The sequence below is a fragment of the Solanum verrucosum genome, unplaced genomic scaffold, assembly GCF_900185275.1.
Source record: "Solanum verrucosum unplaced genomic scaffold, falcon-dt-bn FXZP01000125.1, whole genome shotgun sequence".
NCBI lineage: Eukaryota > Viridiplantae > Streptophyta > Magnoliopsida > Solanales > Solanaceae > Solanum > Solanum verrucosum.
This window is the reverse complement of record NW_026019923.1, coordinates 1,440,251-1,461,066: the sequence shown is the minus strand read 5'-3', so window position 1 is coordinate 1,461,066 and position 20,816 is coordinate 1,440,251. Positions and strand designations below refer to the sequence as shown.

The 20,816-nt window shown below is 32.2% G+C and overlaps 2 protein-coding genes across 2 annotated transcripts; one reads left to right on the top strand and one right to left on the bottom strand.

Moving 5' to 3' along the window:
* Positions 1–289: 289 nt before the first annotated feature.
* Positions 290–5,171, bottom strand: LOC125826679 (probable carbohydrate esterase At4g34215). Its single transcript, XM_049506037.1, has 3 exons — positions 5,107–5,171; positions 1,225–1,756; positions 290–499 (listed from the first exon to the last, which is right to left on the bottom strand). The coding sequence occupies exons 1-3, from the start codon at positions 5,169–5,171 to the stop codon at positions 290–292; spliced, it is 807 nt and encodes a 268-aa protein (XP_049361994.1).
* Positions 5,172–9,986: 4,815 nt separating this feature from the next.
* Positions 9,987–17,627, top strand: LOC125826138 (uncharacterized). The gene is made up of 9 exons (XM_049505451.1): positions 9,987–10,135; positions 11,392–11,589; positions 11,892–12,014; positions 12,263–12,300; positions 12,425–12,581; positions 12,981–16,007; positions 16,101–16,232; positions 16,505–16,626; positions 17,304–17,627. The coding sequence occupies exons 1-9, from the start codon at positions 10,049–10,051 to the stop codon at positions 17,533–17,535; spliced, it is 4,116 nt and encodes a 1,371-aa protein (XP_049361408.1). The 5' UTR covers positions 9,987–10,048; the 3' UTR covers positions 17,536–17,627.
* Positions 17,628–20,816: the final 3,189 nt, after the last annotated feature.

The window sequence follows — 20,816 nt, the reverse complement described above, 5'->3', positions numbered from 1 at the left end:
TTGAGTTTGATTCTTGGATATGAAAAAAGATCGATTAGGAACACTTTCTCCTTAAATAGGTTTTACACTACGCAAATTTGAAATAATTAAAGTCTCAATGTGAATACCAAACACAAGCTGAAAAACAAAAAAAAAGAATTATTGAGTTATGATAGCCTCATTGAATGAAATAATTAATGCTTAGTATATCATTATCATTGATCTTATTGTATTAATATTTTTTTATTATCATTAGTGCATAAAATTTAAATTTATAAGAACTAATGATTTTGACCCTTTTCCGAAAAAATTATAATAAATTATGGGCTGAACCAAAGCCCAGAAAGGCATTAGCCAACATTTGTCCAAGTTGGACCTCTGATGGAGTACTGAGATGCACAAAATCTGGGCCTACTTTGAGCCCATTAGCATCAACTGTTTTCACATTTTGAAGCTGAGTTTCTAATTGGACCTGTCTTATTTCCTCTGTATAAGGCCCAAATTTTGATGCCAATGCCACCTGTGTATCCATAAACAAAGCCCATTATTAGCGTATATAACTTAAGGGTAATTTATAGAGATTTCACTAGTTTATGAGCTAATTACTTGAATTTATGTTAGTTTGCAATGTTATGCATCTTGCCAGAGTTTGGACTTTAGATACATGGGGTCAAAATTAGGTGTAATTTATTCAAGATACATTGTATTTAAGTGGATTCGCATGTTTCTGACTCTCTCGCTCGCCTCTCTCCTATCTCACTCACAACTCTCCTTTCTCACTCACCTCTCTCCATATATTTGGGATTCCAGATATATGTATCTAGTGTGATTCACATGTATATGAGATACACAGACTATATCCTGCTCGTCTCTCTCCATATTTTTGTGTATCTGGTAGCAAAAATGCATGTATCTAGGTGTATCTGACATGTAATCTGGTATGAAATTATGAATTAATAAGACAATATGTATTTATTTCAAACTATAAGGACATTTTTTGTAACTATGGTATGAATGTTTGTCTAATTAAGTAGTTGTTTCATAAAACTTAAATTCCACTTGAATTACACCTATTTTTGGACATTAATTTATACTATTAGAGTATATAACTTAAATTCTGTTCAAATTTAGCAAGAGGATATCGTGAAAAGATAAGGTAAATTTAAGTTGTTTATCTGACAATTATATATACTAAAGATAATAATTTATACACACTAACAATTATGAGTAAGACATTCAAATTACCTGAATAATAGGTAAGGAAGGTGTATTCAAGTCATTGCGCACATCGGTGAAGAATTTATACAATCTTAATTTGTACAATTTAGCATCATCATTCAGAGTGTCAGTCTCTCCTTGATACCAAAGAAGGGCTCGAAGCATTCCATCACCTTGTAACGCGACTCGAGTCCTATTCAACATTTGATTATAAAAAATTGAACCTTGAGACCATTGGCTAATATTTGTGGCACCAACAGCACATGGAACCAAACCAATCACACCTATGTTTGGATCATTTTTCAACACAAAATTAGCAAATGACATACCAGGACCAATCCCACAAATTGCATAGAAATCAATGTCTTGATGAATTGGCTCTTTTGCTTCTTCCCATGTAAGTCCTTTTGTTAGTCTTAGAATTGATGAATTGGATTGACATTCTGGTGGAATAAATCCATCAAAAATGTTGTTCACTACTCCTCCTCTACCAGACATGTTGCTTTGTCCTCCTAAAATGAATATGTTTTTGTTATCGTCTGTTGTTTTATTCGCAAGGCTGACAACCAAAATAATCAAGAAAATATAGGTCAACATCAATTGAGCCTACGTTACAAGCTAAGAAAGTCTTATAGTGATCCTAATTAATCAATTTGGAAAGTCAAAGCGTAGAAAATAAAGGCAAACTTATGGTATTGAGCACAAACTGTATTTGAATCTAAAGAATTATTTTTTGATATGTTCGAGTATTGATAAAATAGAGCACTCAATATCTATATTGTTCGTGAAATTAATTGGATTGTACTCAAACTAATTCAGACATTACAATTTATAAAGAAGTGGGGTTTATTAGTGAGTTGTTTTTGTCCATATAAAAGTATGTCTTATAATATAAATTAGTTACCAATTTTGAGGGTGGAATGTGGGAATCTATATATATAATAATATACAAACGTGGATCTTGATTATTGAATATAATAATATAAAATCTTTAATAATTTAATTTATATGATTAAGGTCATCAATTGGTTAAGTAAAGCCGGCAAAAGGGTTTGACAATTGAGTAGTATTGGAAAAATGATTGTATTAGAATCAATTTGTAGGATTTTTGGCGTCATTAGATGATGTTAAAAAAATTGAAAATTAACTGAATTGCACTGAAATCAAGATGATTTCTAAAAGTTTAATTTTGATTATGTATGATGAAGTAATTAAAATAAAAATCGACATGGTATAAATTTTTTTTAAAAAATAACTAATCAACCATTAATTAATACCTCTAGCAAATATACTTCAAAACACGGAGCACTGGCCGCCATGGCCCAAACGAAAGTAAAAAGACTTCTTGCTCATAATTTAATTGGACATGTAGGTTATATTCGTATTGGTTTCTCATGTGGAACCATAGAAGAAATTTTTAGACATAATCCTCGGCATTAGAGAATTCCAGGGATTTTCTTTATTTAAAGTAGGAGATATCCGGCCCTTCCTTGCTTTCAAGGTTTTAACATTAAAAGTCAAAGGATTCTAATACTACGCAGGCTCATCAAACAACGCTTTTTAGCTTTCTTCAGGATTTGGCCCGAACTGTTCGACAGTGACTGATGGGGACTTGTTCTGTGATAAACAAATGACTTCAAGCCTCAGGTTTAATCTCAACATTGAATCTCTTTAGTTTCTTTATCTAATTTTTAAAAAATATATTTAAATCTCTTTAATGAAAATTTTAATTTCACATTTAAAATTTCATATCGAGTTATCGACATGTTCATTATCCTCTCAAAGTCAGCTATGTTATGTCACTATAGCTAACTATATATATAAAATATATTCCATTATCCAGAAATAAATTAATCAAAGAAACAAATACGTGCTGTCCCATTAAGTCCAAGCGGATATATAATAATGTTCACAAGTTAGGCACTTAGGCTATTATATTTATAAATTCATAATTTCTCTTATTATTTTCAAACAAGCCACATTGTTGAATTTTTTCTTTTTTAAGGAAAAGGTGAACAAATTTTATTTTAATGGCAATATATCCCTATTATTTGATTTGTATAGTATTAGTTATTTTTGTTGGTTATTATTGTCTTTTTCTCATCATTTGTTCAATTGAGAATTCAACGGAAATAATATCTCCATCTTATTAAGATAGGAATATGATTTACATATACTCGATCCTCTACGGATCTTACATGTAGAGCTTTACTACTTTTTATTATTGTTGGAAAGGTTGTAAATGCATCAACTTAAAGAAATAATATTTTCATGTCATACAATATTATTGAATTTTATAGAGCTGAATTATCATTGATTCTAAAGTGAGTTATTAGATATATTTTAGATTTGTACAATATGTATTACCTAGGTGTAGAAAGAAATATCAGTCTTATGAAAATCTTATATTTTTGTAGAAGATTTTATCACGTAGCTAGAAACACATTAATAATTGTAATAAAATCAATCTTTAGTACATTAAATATTTAAGTTGGATATGCAAATGAGTGATTTATACAAATAAGACAATTTTAGTGTTACCTTTAAAAAATTGATCTCGTTAAAAAAAAGTTCAAGAGATAATTATTTCATTAGAATCTTGAGCAAAATTCCAACAATTGCTAAGATTGCTTATATGATATTGGGCTAGACTTGTCTTAACAATAATTTGCGGTGATTGTCAAGAATTTGTAGGCAAAATCCTAACGAATCACAAATATTTAATCCCAAGATTTTTCTTAATAATAAGTCACGATGATCGTCAGAATTTAGACGTAAATCCTTCTAAGTTATTCAAGTAAGTGTTAAGTTAGAATGGGCACAGCTTAAAATTGGTCATTTAAAATGGGCTCAGATTCAAAAGATGGGTTGGGCTTAAACATTTATAAGCCCAATATAATAGGATCCAACATTCTTTGATAAGGAGATATTATATTATTAATGGAAAAATTATCTAAATACACAACTTCTTTGATCATGTTCTCTAAAATTTCCTACTATTTGAAAAAACTATAAAAATTTCTCTCTCTCTTATTCTCGGATACATCACTCTTATGTGATGTATCGGGATGCAATGCATCGGGACAGGTGTGTCTTGTATCAACAAAGGGAATGTATCGGGGCTTGATGTATCAGATATTGAGCATTGTATCGGGATAGATGTATCTTGTATAACAAAAGTAATGTATCGAGACGAGATGTATCGGGATAGGTGTGTCTTGTATCAACAAAGGTAATGTAACGGGACGCGCCAACGCGATGTATTAGACGTTGAGTGTCATATCGGGACAAGTGTATCTTATATGATCAACAAAGGTAACGTAAATGTGATGTATTAGGACGTTGGGTGATGTATCAGAACGACATGTAAGGATGGGAATGGGGTGGTGTGGAGCGGGGGCGGGGAGGATTTAACTTAACCCGCAAAATTTTTAACCTGCCCCGCTCTGCATAACAACTTTTTTCATTTTCAACCTACCCCACCCCGCCCCGCTTTGCATAACAACTTTTTTCATTTTCAACCTGCCCCACCCCGCCCTGCCCCACATAATTTTTTTTAATATTTTATTTTTCTAGTTAACTTTGATACTAAAAATAAAATTCATTTTTTCATTAAGTTGTATTAATTTAATAGAAAATGACTTAGAAATTTATTTTTTTAGAGGTCAATTGGGAAACATGTAAGATATTGTATTATTTTTTATTGAACCATTTTCATTTACTTTCTTAGATAATTTAGTAGCTTTAAAGAAATTATCTTAATAAATAATGTTCTATCAATCTTATAACATGTAAAAAGTTAAAATTAAATTTGAACCCATAAAATCACATATACCGCGCCCCGCCCCACATTAGTTTTTTTTTAAAAATCCACTTCAACCCGCCCGCATCCTTCCCACCCCACACAACCTCAAATCCGCCCCGCTTCGCATTGCCTGAAATCCACCCCACCTCATTGTCATCTCTAGCGCCATGTATCGGGACGTTGAATGATGTATTTGAAATCGGGACGTTGAATGATGTACACGGAATTCTTAAATTTTAAGGAATTTTTATAATTTGAAAAAAGAAGTAAAGATATGATGTAATTAACTCTTAACACTATAAAATTTATGTAAACTTACCTATTATTATCCCACTTTTGATTACATTATATACAAATACTTTTAAAATAATTTTTTTTATTTATATATTAAGCCTAAAAAATAAATAAAATTTTATTTATTTATTCAAAATAGTTTTTCCTTTGTATGAAGTATGAACTATGAACCCATCCTTTTAACGTCTGAGGTTGATAAAATTTATTATAAATAAATAAAATCGTTCCGTTCTTAAGAAAAAAAAAAAATCTTAATGTGCACTCTGAGTTTGAACACGTGAAATTATTATGACATTTGTACAAACGCTGCTAACTACACAAAAAAGGAATAATTTAATTAGTTTGTCTTGAAGAAAATACAAGTATTATCTAATTAGGAAACTATAAGAAAGTTCCACATTCACTTTAAAAAAAAATAGAATTAGTTAAGAAATTTATTGCTAAATTATTACTAATAAATAGCTCATAGCTATCAATTTTTTTAATAATTCATTACTATTTTTCTATTTAGTGACAAAAGTTGTCTATGGATAATTCATATTCTTTTATAGTGATTCATGCATGAAGGTTAAATCGCGATATAATGATCGACATCAAGAATTAACCATTATTAAAAGATATCCTATCCAAAATAATTAATATTTTAGCTCTTAAAAGTTGGTCCAAAATAATTAATGTTTCAGAAAATTAAGATAATATTTGATTCTTTTCTCAAATATGTTCTTGACACATTCTAATTAAAGAAATAAATTTATTGACAATTATATCAACCTAAAGAAGAAGAAAGTCATGATTAAAGGCATTTGATAATTAAATAAATTAATCATAAGATAATAAATAAATTGAAATTTATTATAAAAGTTGACACGTTATATTCGTTTTTAATCGCGCCTGCATGGTTTATGTTAGCACAAATAACCTTTGAGCGGGTTAATATTTCACTCATTTATTAACATGATAAAAACATATTTGAACTATCATTTTTTCCCGAATTTTATATCCAACTATCAATTGGTTTCTTTCTTTACTTGAATTGTCACCAACTATTCAATTATTTTCTTACTTGAACTATCAACACTTATGTATTAGAGCGCATTAGTTGAAGTTCAAGAAAAAAAATGAAACAACACAACTGATAGTTAAATTATGAAACTCGCGTAAAAGAAATAATTTAAGTATGTTCTCGACCATCAATTTTTAATTCAATCATTTTGATCCACACACAACAATATTAGATAAAACCAGTTTGAAATTGTTTAAGGTTTGGCTTAATCTTCAAGTCTCCAACTCCAGCCACCAGCATCATTGCTAATGATGTTTCTTGATGGTGTAAATAAAAATTTATAAGTAATTAATTTAACTTCTAGAAAAGCTAGTCTTTATATATTTGTTTTTGATTGTTGATAATGCAGTGGTTGTTTGATTAATTAACAAACATGGACTTATGATGAGATTAAAAGCTAATGATGTATGATGTAGAGAAATTAGGGAAATTATTATTATTATTATTATTATTATTATTATTATATATATGATCATCAAGTTACGACGATTCAACTTGTGAGAGCACTTCGATTTGTTTTCATAGAAACTTTATGCGATATAAATTTGAATTAGCTGAAGCTCCAACAAAAATATATAACATTAGATGATATATATGGAAAGTAGTTTCAACCACAGCCATCATATTTAAGGAATCAACTCTAATATATAGTTTAACTCCTAAAATGAAAAATCATGTTTTAAGAAATGAGGTTAGAGTTTTGAGTTTATGTATTCAGAATTTTAAAAATGCAATTTATTAGTTTTTTGAAAAATTGTTCATGCACATAAAAATAATTTTTAAATTCAAATACAAGTTTTGAGATAAAATTACTAAATTCTATCGATCCCGCAAGTAAAACTGTAGCTCCGCCTCTAATGTCATTGTGCAAAAAGAAAAAACAAAACAAATTATTACTTTTTAATTCATAAAGAGAAAATGACAAATTAAGACAGGGAATGTTAAAACTCAATGAAAAATAGAAATTATCGCCAAAAACAATATAAATGACAGCTATTTATCCAAATCACATAGTATATATAGAATATATCATTACTATCAATGCTCCTATTGATTAAAAATTTAAAACTAATATCTCAATAAATTACTTTCTCCGTCTCAAATTATTTAACGTGATTTTCAAAATAGTTATCTCAAATTATTTGTTATTTCAGAAGTTCTATTTTATCCTTAATAATATCCGATGAAAAGAGATGATTATATCTTAAGTCATAAATAAGAATCAAATAATTAAAAAAAAAACTCTTCATAACTAATACTCCCTCCGTCCCATTTTATATGTCACATTTTTACTTTGCACTTGCATTAAGAAATGATGTAACTTTGTCCTTCTGCCCTTATTTAATTTTTTTGGAACTCAAGTTTTCACTCAATGAATATGAATTAATTTATTTTGATTAATTAATTTAACCAATGAACATGAATCATTTACTTAGCTTTTCTAAGTTGGTCAAATGTATATTTTCAAGGCTAATAACTCATAAGGGTAAAAAAGGAACAATATGATAATTTATGCATTGATTTAATGAAATGACAAGTATTATGGACCAACTATTTATAAAAAGGGATGACATATAAAATAAGACGGAGGAAGTATTTACTTAAAAGACGAGAAATACGACGACTAATTTAGTGTATTTGTATACCTATATTTGTAACTCCCAATGTGAGTTATTATTGTCATATTCTCCCTCCGTCCACTATTGTTTGTCAGGTATACTAAAAAAAGTTGTTCAAAATTAATTGTCAATTTAAACAATCAAAAAATAATTAGTTATTTTTTTCCAATTCTGCCCTTAATGTGAAAAATGTTGCTTTTGAAGTTACAAACAATTTTAATGTGAAAAAAAGTTGTTTTTACAGTTTTCAAAAAGTACAAACTATTTTAATAATGATTAACAATAGGGTTATATTAGTCAAATTGTACCTTATATTAAATTTTTTAAAGGTTGTGTATGATCTTATCCTGACAAACAATAGTGGATGGAGAGTGTATATATATATATATATATTCCACTTTAATGCCCCTTTAAGTTGTAACGTAGTTATTTTATTTGTAACTTCCTACCAAACTATCTTTTCAGAAATAAAAATAACAGGCCCACTATTTATTTTTCCTATCAGAAAAAAATAATCTTATTTTTGCCCTCGACTCCCAACGGAGATCTTATAATTTAATTATAATTTAAAATTATAATTAAAAGTTGAAAGATAAATTTGAATCTGTTTTTTTCATAAAATTTAGACACGTAGAGTTCGTCGATTTCATATGAAATTTTGTTAAATACAAGAGCAAATACGATATAATTTGCTAAAAGGTACAAAACTACGAATGAGAAATTGTAAATATATAGATAATATTTTAATTGAAAAAAGGAATTTTTTTTTCTAATTTAAACAAAGGAAAGAAAAAAATGAAAAAGGAAATTAACTCCTTTCTTGCCTTTAACGTTTAGCTTACCCACCCATAAGGTAGATAGACATATAAATGATTATTTCTTTATTTCTCCTTTTCTTGTTAGGTAAAAAAATTGTAAAAAAGAGGAATGACTTCCTTTTTAAGTCCAATTTTAACAACTACAAGACAAGAACGGTAAGTACTCCATCGTCTTTAATAAAATATTTTGGATTTTAGTCTTGAATATTAAGTCGTCTTTGTTAAATGCTAAGGAGCATCTTGCCTTAAAAAGGATATTCTAGTGCAAATTCGAATTAATTGAATTCATAGACGGATTCAAAATTTGTAGCGTGAGAGTTTGAAATTTTATTTTATTTTGAGATACTAGTTCTATAATAACAATTCATACATATTAAATAAATTTTTTAAAGATAAAAACTAGGTTTTACAAACCCGCTTCCTACTCTCTAGCTTCGCCCCTGATCGAGTCGAAAAACGAGTATCAAATACGGAATAAACAACTAAAAAAGAAACTTTTTACTACACTCTTCGATGATCATTTTTACTTGTCTACTATACTAAAAATAGATCCCTACTTTTACTTATCCAGTTTGAAAACTCAACACTTCAACAAATAATTCACTACTTTATACCTATTTTACCCTTCTTATTAATAAGCACTATTTATTTCCGATTCATTTCCAATGAATTGAGATGACTTGTAATTGTTACTAGTGATATATTAAAAGGTCTGCGTACACCTTATTCTTTCCACACCTTATTCTTTCCAGACCCTACTTGATGTACATTTTTTTTTTAAACAATTCCGCTAGGCAATGTGTGCCTAGGTCTAGTTTTATTAATAAAGAGAAACGGATCTCAATGAGAAAAGTACAAGAAAGGGGGGCTAGGCGTTACCTTACTTTGTAAATTGTTGCTTGGTAAGAAATGTGTCAAGTCAAACATGAACGGGAGAGTATTACAAGATGACTGTTCTATTTGAGTGTCAAGAAACACAAATTCCTCAAACTTTTGTCCTTCAATTTGTACAGTTATAATATAAACTGTTTATAATAAGCTCAAATGCAACATCATAAAGACAGAAAACAATATAACAACCTATGACAAGTTCATTTACACAGACCAATTAGCTAACTTCTCTATTTTTCTTGTTTCTTGATTATTATTTTCTTTTGATTCTTATTCTGTTTACAAAATTAGTATCTTTTTATTGTCTATGTATCATATTTCAAGAAAATATTAGACATTAAGGTGATAAAAAAAGAGAAAAATGTTCAAGTTACAGAAGCAGAATAATAAACAGGACAATTCAGGAGAAAGGGTTGATTTCAGATTCTCCAATTTTCAACTACTTCAGGTAAAACCTTCTCGTAGTTTCTTATTCTTCGATTTATGTTATTTTCTGTTGTTTCTTGTGCTTCTGTTATCACATTATTTTGTTGTTTCCAAAACTACTTTGAAAAATGTTTTTCTTGAGCTGAGGTTCTATCGGAAACAACCTCTCTACCTCCACAAGGTAGGGGTAAAGTCTGCGTACACAATGTCCTTCCCACCTGTGGGATTACACTTCGTATGTTGTTGTTGTTGTTTCAGGTACAAATTTACATTTTCTTCATACCCTTTAAATTTATTGGTAAATAAAAAAATCAGTGTTCTGTTTGATTTCTGTTATTGCCTGTTGTTTTTTTGGATAAAGATTGTAGCTTTATAAAGGGTTTGAGCCAAAGCTACTAAGTTCTGCCGAATTTGTAGATAGGCTTGTAGCTCCGTCCCGTGGCAATACTTGAATTGAGAGGATGATCATACAGTTAATAGGATGACTTGATGGTTGAGATTAATTAGGTGATCTTGAATTATATCAAATTAAATAATTTAATGTAGTTATGTAGATAATTAAGACTATAGTTTCAAATTTATGCAATATGAATAAACTATAGTTTGGAATTTCCGGTAGTGTGTGGCTTTTGATGTTTCTCAGACTCTTCAAAAATGTCGTTGCAAGTTGCAACCTTGTCGGATTCTCCAAAAATGCACTACTTTTAAAGGATCCGATACACATATAGGCGACATTTTTGAAGAGTCCGGTTTTCCCTCTTGATTTTTGATTTCCCATAATGAGGTACTGTCAGATTCTTCTCCATTTCTGTTTACTTTGATCAAAGTTTCCAGTATTTTATTTTCGAATACAGTCAAGTTAACAGTATAGTGGTATGGTACCTATGTTGCTCAGACCCTCCAAAATTGTTGCCGCACCCTTGTCAAATCCTCCAAAAATGCATAGGTGTTTGAAGGATCCGACAATATTTCTGAAGAGTCCAAGCAACATAGTCTGGAACTAGCAGCATTTAGGCTAAACATCGTAGCTGATCATCCGTAAAGACCAGCTAAGCATCATTGGCTCGGTCAGCCTTTAACTAACTCCAACTCGCACCAGAGTATAATCTGATATATGTAATGCCTAATATGGAACTGTTTGATATAGTTCTATGTTGGTTTAGTTGATTCAATTTTACTAAAGAACTCCTGCGTGGTTTCATTTAGCTTATCGATATAACAATGTATCAGAGGTACAAATGGTTGTTGACAGTTGATTCTGATGTTGTAATGAGATAGGTACCAAAAGGATGGGACAGGCTATCTTTGTCTGTAAGCTGTGTAGAAACTGGAAAGACAGCAGCAAAGCTAGGCAAAACACTTGTGAAAAACGGAAGCTGTCAATGGCCAGAGACTCTTTTGGAATCCGTGTGGATTTCACAAGACGATTCATCTCTAGAGCTCGAAGAATCTCTCTACAAGTTTGTTGTTTCAATGGTATGATAGAAATCCTTCTGTTTTGCTTCAAAAATCTATCTAATTGATAGTAATACAATGTCGTAGCTAGTTTTCTTCAAGTTCATCTCACTTCCTAGCACGTTTTATTCGGTGCACACCTGAACCCCTCTAGATGCTGACATGGCAAAGAAAGGGAATACACCCTCTTTGTAGGACTAGACAAAACTTAGGTGTGTACTGAATAAAACGTGTCAAGTTTAGGGGGATCCCGAAGGATTCTTCTATTAAAACGTGTCAAGATGACTTGCTTATTCGATTTCTTAATTGCTTCTTCAACACAGGGCTCTGCTAGATCTGGTCTACTTGGAGAGGGAACAATTAATCTAGCATCATATGTTGGTTCAAGAATGTCTTCTCCTGTTTTGGTTCCTTTAAAGAAATGCAATCAGGGAACAACACTACAGGCAAGTCTTATGATCGATAAGTCCTTCTTTCCCCCGCCATTTTTCTCTAAGGTATTGTGGTAATGTTGCTCGGACTCTTAGAAAATACAGTTGAGTGTGTCGAATCCTTCAAAAGCTATGCATTTTAGAGGATCCGACAAGGGCGTGACAACATTTTTTGAGGGTTCGAGCTACATAGAGAGAAATATGGACCATGTAAAAACTATTAACTTTTTGTTTACATAATTTCTTGTCAATCTTATTTACAGGTGAAAATTCACTGCCTAACACCAAGGAGTAAATTCAGGTATTATTAAAACAGTCAAATTCCCACTTCTTGGGGTCGGCTATATGAATCCCCACTTCTTCATCATACTAAATAATGTAAAAGTGAATCACCATTTAACTAAATACTCTTTATATACTTTCAGAGATGAATTGAAATCTTCAGGTTCTGGTGTGAAAGAGCATGGTTTAGATCATGATGTTGACAGTAAATCGAACGAGTCTGGCAACTTCTCTTTTGGGAGTGATGTGCTTCCATATGATCCCGGCTCAAACTCGGGTCCAAGTAAACTTGAGATCAAGGTACTAATGCAAATTTTTATCCATTTTGACTGTTTTATGCTGAACTTGACAGGTTTAAGTTAAGCTTCCAATGTAGTAGCATGATGTTTTGCCTTTAGATTATAGTAATACACTGAAGGCGAGACTTGGAGTAACAGTAAAGTTGTCTCCATATGACTTATCATAAAATTAACCATATGTGCTTGCATCAGCATTTCCCCTAACCCTGCATGTATGCAGAATGCTTTGTGCTCCAAGGTGCCCTTATTATAGTCATAAGCCAGTTATATTATCCGAGTTTGCTTAGGCCGGATGAACGTAATTCTATTTGATTTTTGTATTCAACTCAGTTTTAAGTAGTAAATTCTCTTCCACATTCAGTGCCTTGTGTGGTTGATTTACCTCTTCATTTCATTTCAGGAGAGAAGTTTCTCGGCATCCGGATCAAATAACAGCTTTAGCTCAGCTGAGAGTTTTACGCGAAAAGAAAAGTTCCCCTCCAGAAATCACTTAAAGAATGAAGGATCCAAACAAGTTAGAGCAAGTCCTGACCATACTTCACCTCAGAACGATCATTTCATCGATGATCAAACTGTTTCAAACCGATCATCATATAATACAAAAGCCACAATTTCGATGGAGCATCTGCAGAACAACGGAAAAGATTTCACAGCGTCTTCTGTGACAAATTCAGGCTCTTCAAGAAACCTTCTGGAGGCTGCAGAAGATACAATTGAAGAACTCCGAATAGAAGCCAAGATGTGGGAGAGAAATGCTCGGAAGCTCATGCTCGATTTGGACATACTGAGAGAGGAATTCGCGTCTCAGTCGAAAAAGCAAGCAGACTTGGTGATGGATCTCTCAGCTTCCTATTCAGAGCAAGGTAACTTGAAAAGAGAGATTGAGAATCTCAAACTAATGTTGGAGGAGTCAACATCGAAATACGATGTGGCAGAGGATTCGATATTTCAACCGAGAGGTCAGAAGGAGGAACTGGAAAATGAAGTAAGACATCAACAGGAGTTCAATGCCAGTTTAGCCTTACAGCTAAAAGGAAGCCAGGAATCAAATATCGAGCTCCTCTCGCTTCTTCAGGAGCTCGAAGAAACAATAGAACAGCAGAAAGAGGAAATAGAGAAATTTTCATCTTGGAAAGAATCGGAAGAGACATTGCAAAGAAGTGTTCAATCCCTCACAAAGTCGTTACAAGACAAGAATCACGAGCTTGAGAGTGAACGGACAATGAACAGACAGATGGAGATTGGACACTCCGAGAAAGATAGTACTGAGCTAATAAGAGATACTGAAGCATTACGAGAGAAAATACAGGAGCTCGAGAGGGATTGTGCTGAGCTTACTCAGGAAAACCTGGACCTTCTGATCAAGTTTAAGGAGTCCGGTTGTCAAGTTGGTGAAAATGAAAACTCCGAAGACTTCACTCAATTAGTGAAGCAGCTTGAAGTAGCTTTCCACCATCTAAAGAGACCATGGCATAAACTTTCGTCCAGTGTGAGTGATCAGTGCAAACATCACCTGGAAAACTTGGCAAATTTGAACGAGGACGGTGCAAGCTCTTCAAAACTATTGACAACCAACTGTGTCCTTACGTATCTGTTTGACCTGAATAATCTCTTGGAAACTAGAACAGTTGAATGCGAGGAATGTCTTAAACAGCATGAACAGGAGATCCAGGAGAAAAATAGAAAGCTGGAAGATAACAGTTTTGAGGTTCAAGCACATGAGATCTCAAAGGCAAAACTACAAATGCAATGTTCCGGTCTACTAAAAGAGTTGGATAAAAAACATTCCGAGTTACAAAACAACGAGGAGGAAAAAAGCCGCCTTTTGGAGCATCAAAGAGAACTAGAAGGTAAAGTAGCTGGTCTTCAAAAGGAAAAGGATCAGGTGGAAGAAAACATGAAAATCGTCTCAAGAGAAAGTGTCATGACCTCTAGCCGCTTGGATGATCTGCAAAGTGATTATAAGGAGCTCAGCAATAACATGAATGCTCTAGTTTCTGAGAACAAGCTTCTGGAAAGGAAACTAGCACAGCTCGAAAGTGAAAAACATACATTGGAGGATCAGTTTGTAGGATTGACAGAGAAGAGTGAAAATATGGAATCACAAATTAGGCTCATGACAGTTGAGGGAGAATCTCGTCAATCAGAGTTGGAAGAATCCAAGTCTGTCATAATGAATCTTCAAGAAGAAATTGAGAAGTTGGAGAGTGAGACGAAAACGAGCATTGCTGATCTCAAAGAAGAGTTAGAAGACATGCAGATCCTATGGTCACAAGCTCGAGAAGAATGTGAACATCTCACCGATGAGAATGAAAAGTTACAAGAATCTTTACAGAATCTTCTTGAAATGGAAAGAAAGAATGCAGAACAGAACGAGCATCGTATGCAGCTAGAAGCTCAGCTGCATGAATCACAGAAAAGCTTGTCTAATAGTTTGATAAAGGTTAAGGCTCTGGAAGAAAATCTCAATGCAATGTGGAAAGAGTTTTCCTCGAAAGAGGAGAAACTGAATGCTGAACTAAACGAACTCATTCAAGAGAACAAGAACGAAATTGAGAAACTCGTGCAACAAGAAAGTTTGTCTAATCAGAAATATTTAGAGAAGTTGACGGAAGTTGAGACCCTTGAGAAAGAGGTAAAACAACTAACCAAGCAAATTTCTGAAATGGATGAGGAAAGGAGATTAGCCACTGACACTGTTAACCAAGTTTCCAGTTTACGTGCTGATAAAGAAAAGCTCGTATCAGCACTTGATGACTTCGAATCAAAATGTACATTGACTGAGAAGGAACTTTCTGCTTCAAGACAAAGTTATGAGAAGCTGATGATTGATCATGCAAAGATTTTGAAACTTTTACCAAATTACAGGGCGAATGAGGAAAAGCTTAAGACGTCTATTAATGACCTTGAGTTGCAGCTCACTCTTTCGCGTTATGAACATCAAAAGCTTCATGAAGAAAGTGCTAATCTGAAGTTTCAGCTGCAGAAAACAAAGGAGCTTCAGGATGAAGTGTTCAATCTGAAGAGCGAGCTCACAGATTGCATATCCGAAAAGGAAAGATTAGAAGCATCACTGGAAAAAATATCCAGAGATTTTGAAGAAATGAAGGCTGAAAAGGCCTCGTTTGTTGGCAAGATCTCCGACTTACAGAAGGTCTTGTTGGAGTTGGAGAACAGCAATAGAAGGAGAATTTACTTGGAAGAAAAAGTAGAGCAAATGGAAAGTGAGTTAACTGAAAAGGAGAAATTCTTTGCACAAAAGACTGATTTGAGAAATGAGCTTAGTGAAACTAAGAAAGATAATGAGCAATATCGGCAGAAAATACACAAGATGGAGGAGGAGAAGGACAATTGCTTGAAGAAAGTTCAAGCACTCGAAGCGGAGGTGAAAATGATGGAGGAGGAGAAAAAATTATACGCCAAAAAGGTTAGCTTATTACGACGTTCTTTCTTAATCCTTTTACTGTTTTTCGCATAACTTAAATGCGGATGAATGACAGAACTTTATGTTCTTTTGCAGTTTGAACAGAATGATACTCCAAAGAGCAACAATAAGTACACTAACTTCAATAGAGCACCTCAAAAGCTTAGTCAGTCCCAAGAACTTCGGGTGGATCGACTTCATTCAGATCGCAAAAGTAGCGAATCAGAGGTACCCTTTATTCCCTTCTATTCATTTTCACCTTTGAAGCAGTATGCTGCTCAGACTCTCCAAAAATATTGCCACACCTGTATCGGATCCTCCGAACAAGCACTACTTTTGGAGGATCCAACAAGCACCTGGCGACATTTTTGAAGAATCCGAGCAACATAGTGAAGCACAATATATCACCAATGGGGCTAGCTGGTCTTTTGAGTTTCAAGTTTTCCCTGTCAAATGCTTAACTACCTTTTTGCTCTTTCAAAATACTTTTGTTCATCCAGGGTGAAAATAGTTTCTCTACTTCTTCCGTTGAAGTGGATTACTTGGCTAGAATACAATTGCTTGAGAACAAGCTTGCTGAAGCATTAGAGGCAAATAAGAAGTACAAAATTCAGCTTCAAAGGTATGTTTCAATTTCTTGGAATTTAAGTTTGTCACATTTATTAGTTTTTTCCTGTTGCTCGCGGGGTGCATCATCTACTTCAAATACATAAAAAAAAAAAAGTCATTGTATATATAGTGTGATTTTCAGGTGAAGTGGATTCATTGAGTTCGGATGAACCCCCTTCCGCCCTCTAGCTGTGTCCCTGTTGACAGGACCTTAAAAAGACTATGCCTAACAGCAAATAGCTATGGAAAATAATATTTGTTTGGCGATGAAATTTTAGAAAGAGCTATGTACCTTTTCACAGCTCAAAAGGATTAAACTTATAAACATGCTGAACTACGATAATCTACACATGATATGTTATATAAGCTATCGGAATATTTATCAACGATCCATCATCTCAATATAGAACTTAACAACCTTACTTCAACATGGTATGTTCTATAGGCTAGCACCACCTTATCCTTGAGCTCTAAGGAGACAAGAAACGAAGTCTGGTTGATGAAACAGTTGATTCCTCCAAAGGTGACTCAACTTAACGAAATTACATAGTAAAGTCATTTATAAAACAAAATATAGAACTTAGGATTTCCTCTACACATTTAATACAACACATTCACAGAGCAAAGATAATAAAACATCTGCATTTTTTAAGTATGATGTTCGAGTCTTTTGAGCTGTTATTCTTGTAGGTTCAAGACTGAGGAACGTAGAGGACATTCACCGGCTTCCAAGAAGTCAGAAGGGGACAGTGCAATGGTGAAAAGGTTCGAACATACAAAGGCATTACTAGAAACAGAACTAAAAGACATTCGAGAACGATACTTTCAAATGAGTCTAAAGTATGCTGAAGTAGAAGCACAAAGAGAGGATCTTGTTATGAAACTGAAGGCAGTTAAGAGTGGAAAGAGATGGTTCTCTTGAATCACGACTAGCATTCTCGCGGAGCATTCATCCTAACCTTAGATAAACCAGTCCACATTTTCACCTATGTTGCTCGGACTCTTCAGCAAATGTCTCCTAGTGCATGTTAGATCTTCCAAAAGTACTACATTTTTCGAGGATCTAACACAGGTGCAACAACATTTTCGCAGAGATACGAGCTATATAGTCTTAGCACATATATTACCATTGTAATTTATTGTCAAAATAACTAAAGCAAGATACAATAGACAATAAAAAATTAGAACCAAATAAGATTGTTACAGTGGCAAGGCATAGTGGATTTTTTAGACAAGAAAGTACACACTAACAAAAGTGTGATATTATTCTCTATGTATAGTAAAACAACACAGTGACAAAGTCAGAAATTTTATTAAGGGTTTTCAACCGTCTTCAAGATTAATATATGTGTGTATATGTCAAATAAAAATAATGTGTGATCTATATACATAATATACTTTTTCGAAAAAGGATTTTCAATTAAATATCTTTCGACATACTTAGTAACACCCCCCTAATGTGGCAGTGTGGCGAAATTAGGAACTTTGCTGAGAGTGTTCAAGATTTAATATATAATATATATATATGCGCTAAAAGTAATATTTGACCTATACTATATTTCACGGTATGTGTCATTAATAAAAAAAAGCATATCCTCTTAATATGAAAATATAATTCTTAAGAAAAGAAAATGGAAACAAAAGATTAAAGAAATGTGTACTGAATATGCCATTGAATGTGCTGAACTTTTTTTTACCAAAAAATAAATAAAAAATGTGCTGAATTATATAGATGCTGGCTAATGGCTATTGATGTCAAGATTTAGCCACAAGTACAAAGCAAAAACAAAAAAAAAACAATTAGAAAAAATATTAAAGATATTTGAGTGAACAAAACAAGAAAAAATAGAACAACTTGGAAGACATGAACATATAACATATAGTCATATATATTAACATAAGTATAAACAATTGTACTTTATGGGAATATTTTATTGCTTTTTTTTGGGCATATTCGTATTATTCTCTAAGTAATGCTCCAAAAGCTTCCATTTATTAGGTCATCAAATCATTTTGATAGAGAACGTTTTATCCCCTTACTAAATATTTTATCAAAGATGAATTAATTTGATCAATTAGTCAGATTGGTGAATAACTAGTCGATGCAACACAAAATCAGATTTATCAGGTCAATGAATTTCGAATATTGAAACCCTCGGAATTCATTGCTAAATTCAAATTAATCGGAGTAAAGAATTCTGAATATTGAATGCCTTAATATTCAACCTTTTACCCTCTTAGTGAGTCGATGAGACACAAAAGCTTCCATTGTTAGGTCATCAAATCTTCTTGGCCGGAGGGTTTATTTTTATTTCCTTGATGAGTCCAGATAAATTCGAATTAGTTGAATCAGTAAATTTTGGATATTGAATGCGAACATTTAGCAGTTTATCGCCTTAGTGAGTATAGTAGGTATGAATTTCAAGTTAGTTGGATCAATGAATTTTAAATACTAAACGCCTTGACATTAAACGTTTTATTGCCATAGTGAATTTATGCGATACGAATTTAAATTAATCGAACGAGTGAATTTTGAGTATCAACCACCTAAAGAAAAGAAATGGTTATAAACCTTGCACAAATTTGAATTCTATAATGAAGTTATTAAACTTGCAAGACTAAGCATCTGAGAATGAGAAAAATCAGGTTAAAAGTAATGTGTTCAGAAATAGGCCCTGCAATGCGAATACGTACCTTAGGTGGGAATTTCGAAAAAAAAAACGTCATCAAACTAACAAAAAAAGTCAAGACTCACTATATAAAGAGCATTACGCAATCAAATTAAAGTTTATTTTAGTACAAGTTTCTAAGGTTCATAAAAAAAATTGTACTAACTGATAGTACTGCTTATGTCACCTCAAAAAGCTTTTTTTACTTTTATTCCAATAATTTAACTAGTCGTTTGATTGGTAAACAAGTTATATTGCGGAGTTACAATGATGTTGTTACAATATAAGAATTGAATAAGGATATAGCTATTTTGTGAATATATTTTTATCATATATTAATCTTAATTAAGTCTCAAACTCAAAACTTCTAATTAAAAATAGAAATATAACGTTCATCATATTACATTTATTGGTCATACATAGTTTCTAATACTTAGTTTTCCAAAATTCTGCCATGTGAATGATGAAGGTTTCATCCTCTTACGATATATTAAAGAGTTAAAGGATAAAAAACACACCTATGTTATCTCATTTTATTGAACTATTGAGAATGTGAGTTTTCTATCGAAATTATATATCACATAATAGTTAGCGAAGCACATCTAGACATTAACTTAACCAAATATTTGTCTAGAAATGCTTCTAGGCACCTGATATATATATATATATATATAACTCTATTTACTGATATATTAATTTTTTAAATATATGTTTAATTGATTTTTTTAAAATCATAAACTCTCTCCCTTTAAATTGAAGATATCGATGCCATTATAGGAAAGAACATGGCTTATATGATTAATAATTAATATAGTACTAGCTACAAAAAAGTAAAGCATGACAATATACACAAGTTCGAGGGTGGGAAAGGAATATGAGGCCATTAAAAGAAACAACATTTTTTTTTGGTGTGATGTAAGAGGTATACCAATAGCATATCCTTATAAGATTCTAAACTTGCCAACCTACCCCTCTAATTTTTACTCTTTTTTTCTACTTTCATTTTTGTTTTTCCTTTACCCAAAGTGATCACATTCTCCCTACTTAAGTCACCTTCATTTTTCCTACATGAACATCACCAATATTCCATCATTATAAGTTAATCAAACCCTAGGGTACTTTTCTTGATTTGTTGTAATTTTCGTTCGATGGAGGAAGAGGAAGACCTACTGAGTAAACAGAAAAGACTGAGAGCGTCAGAAAAGATGGTTTTGGTGATGGTGTTTGATGGGAACTACTATCATTAATTCATGAAGAATCTTGATTAGTCATGAAGATATTAATCTTGATCATTAGTCATGAAGATATTAATTAGTCCCATGGTGTAAGGTAATTAAGGGCAACTTCTATATCCTTTGGCATTTGAGTCTCTTGATGGGATCTATATTATAGGAATTAAATTTATGGTAAAAAAGACTAGCATTTTATGCTAATTATCTTATCTTTTACTTATTAGTTCTTATTTCAGTATTTTTCTTGTGTTTGTAAGCTACTAATAATTAATGAGTGTTTTGATGTATTAGGCCTAATATGG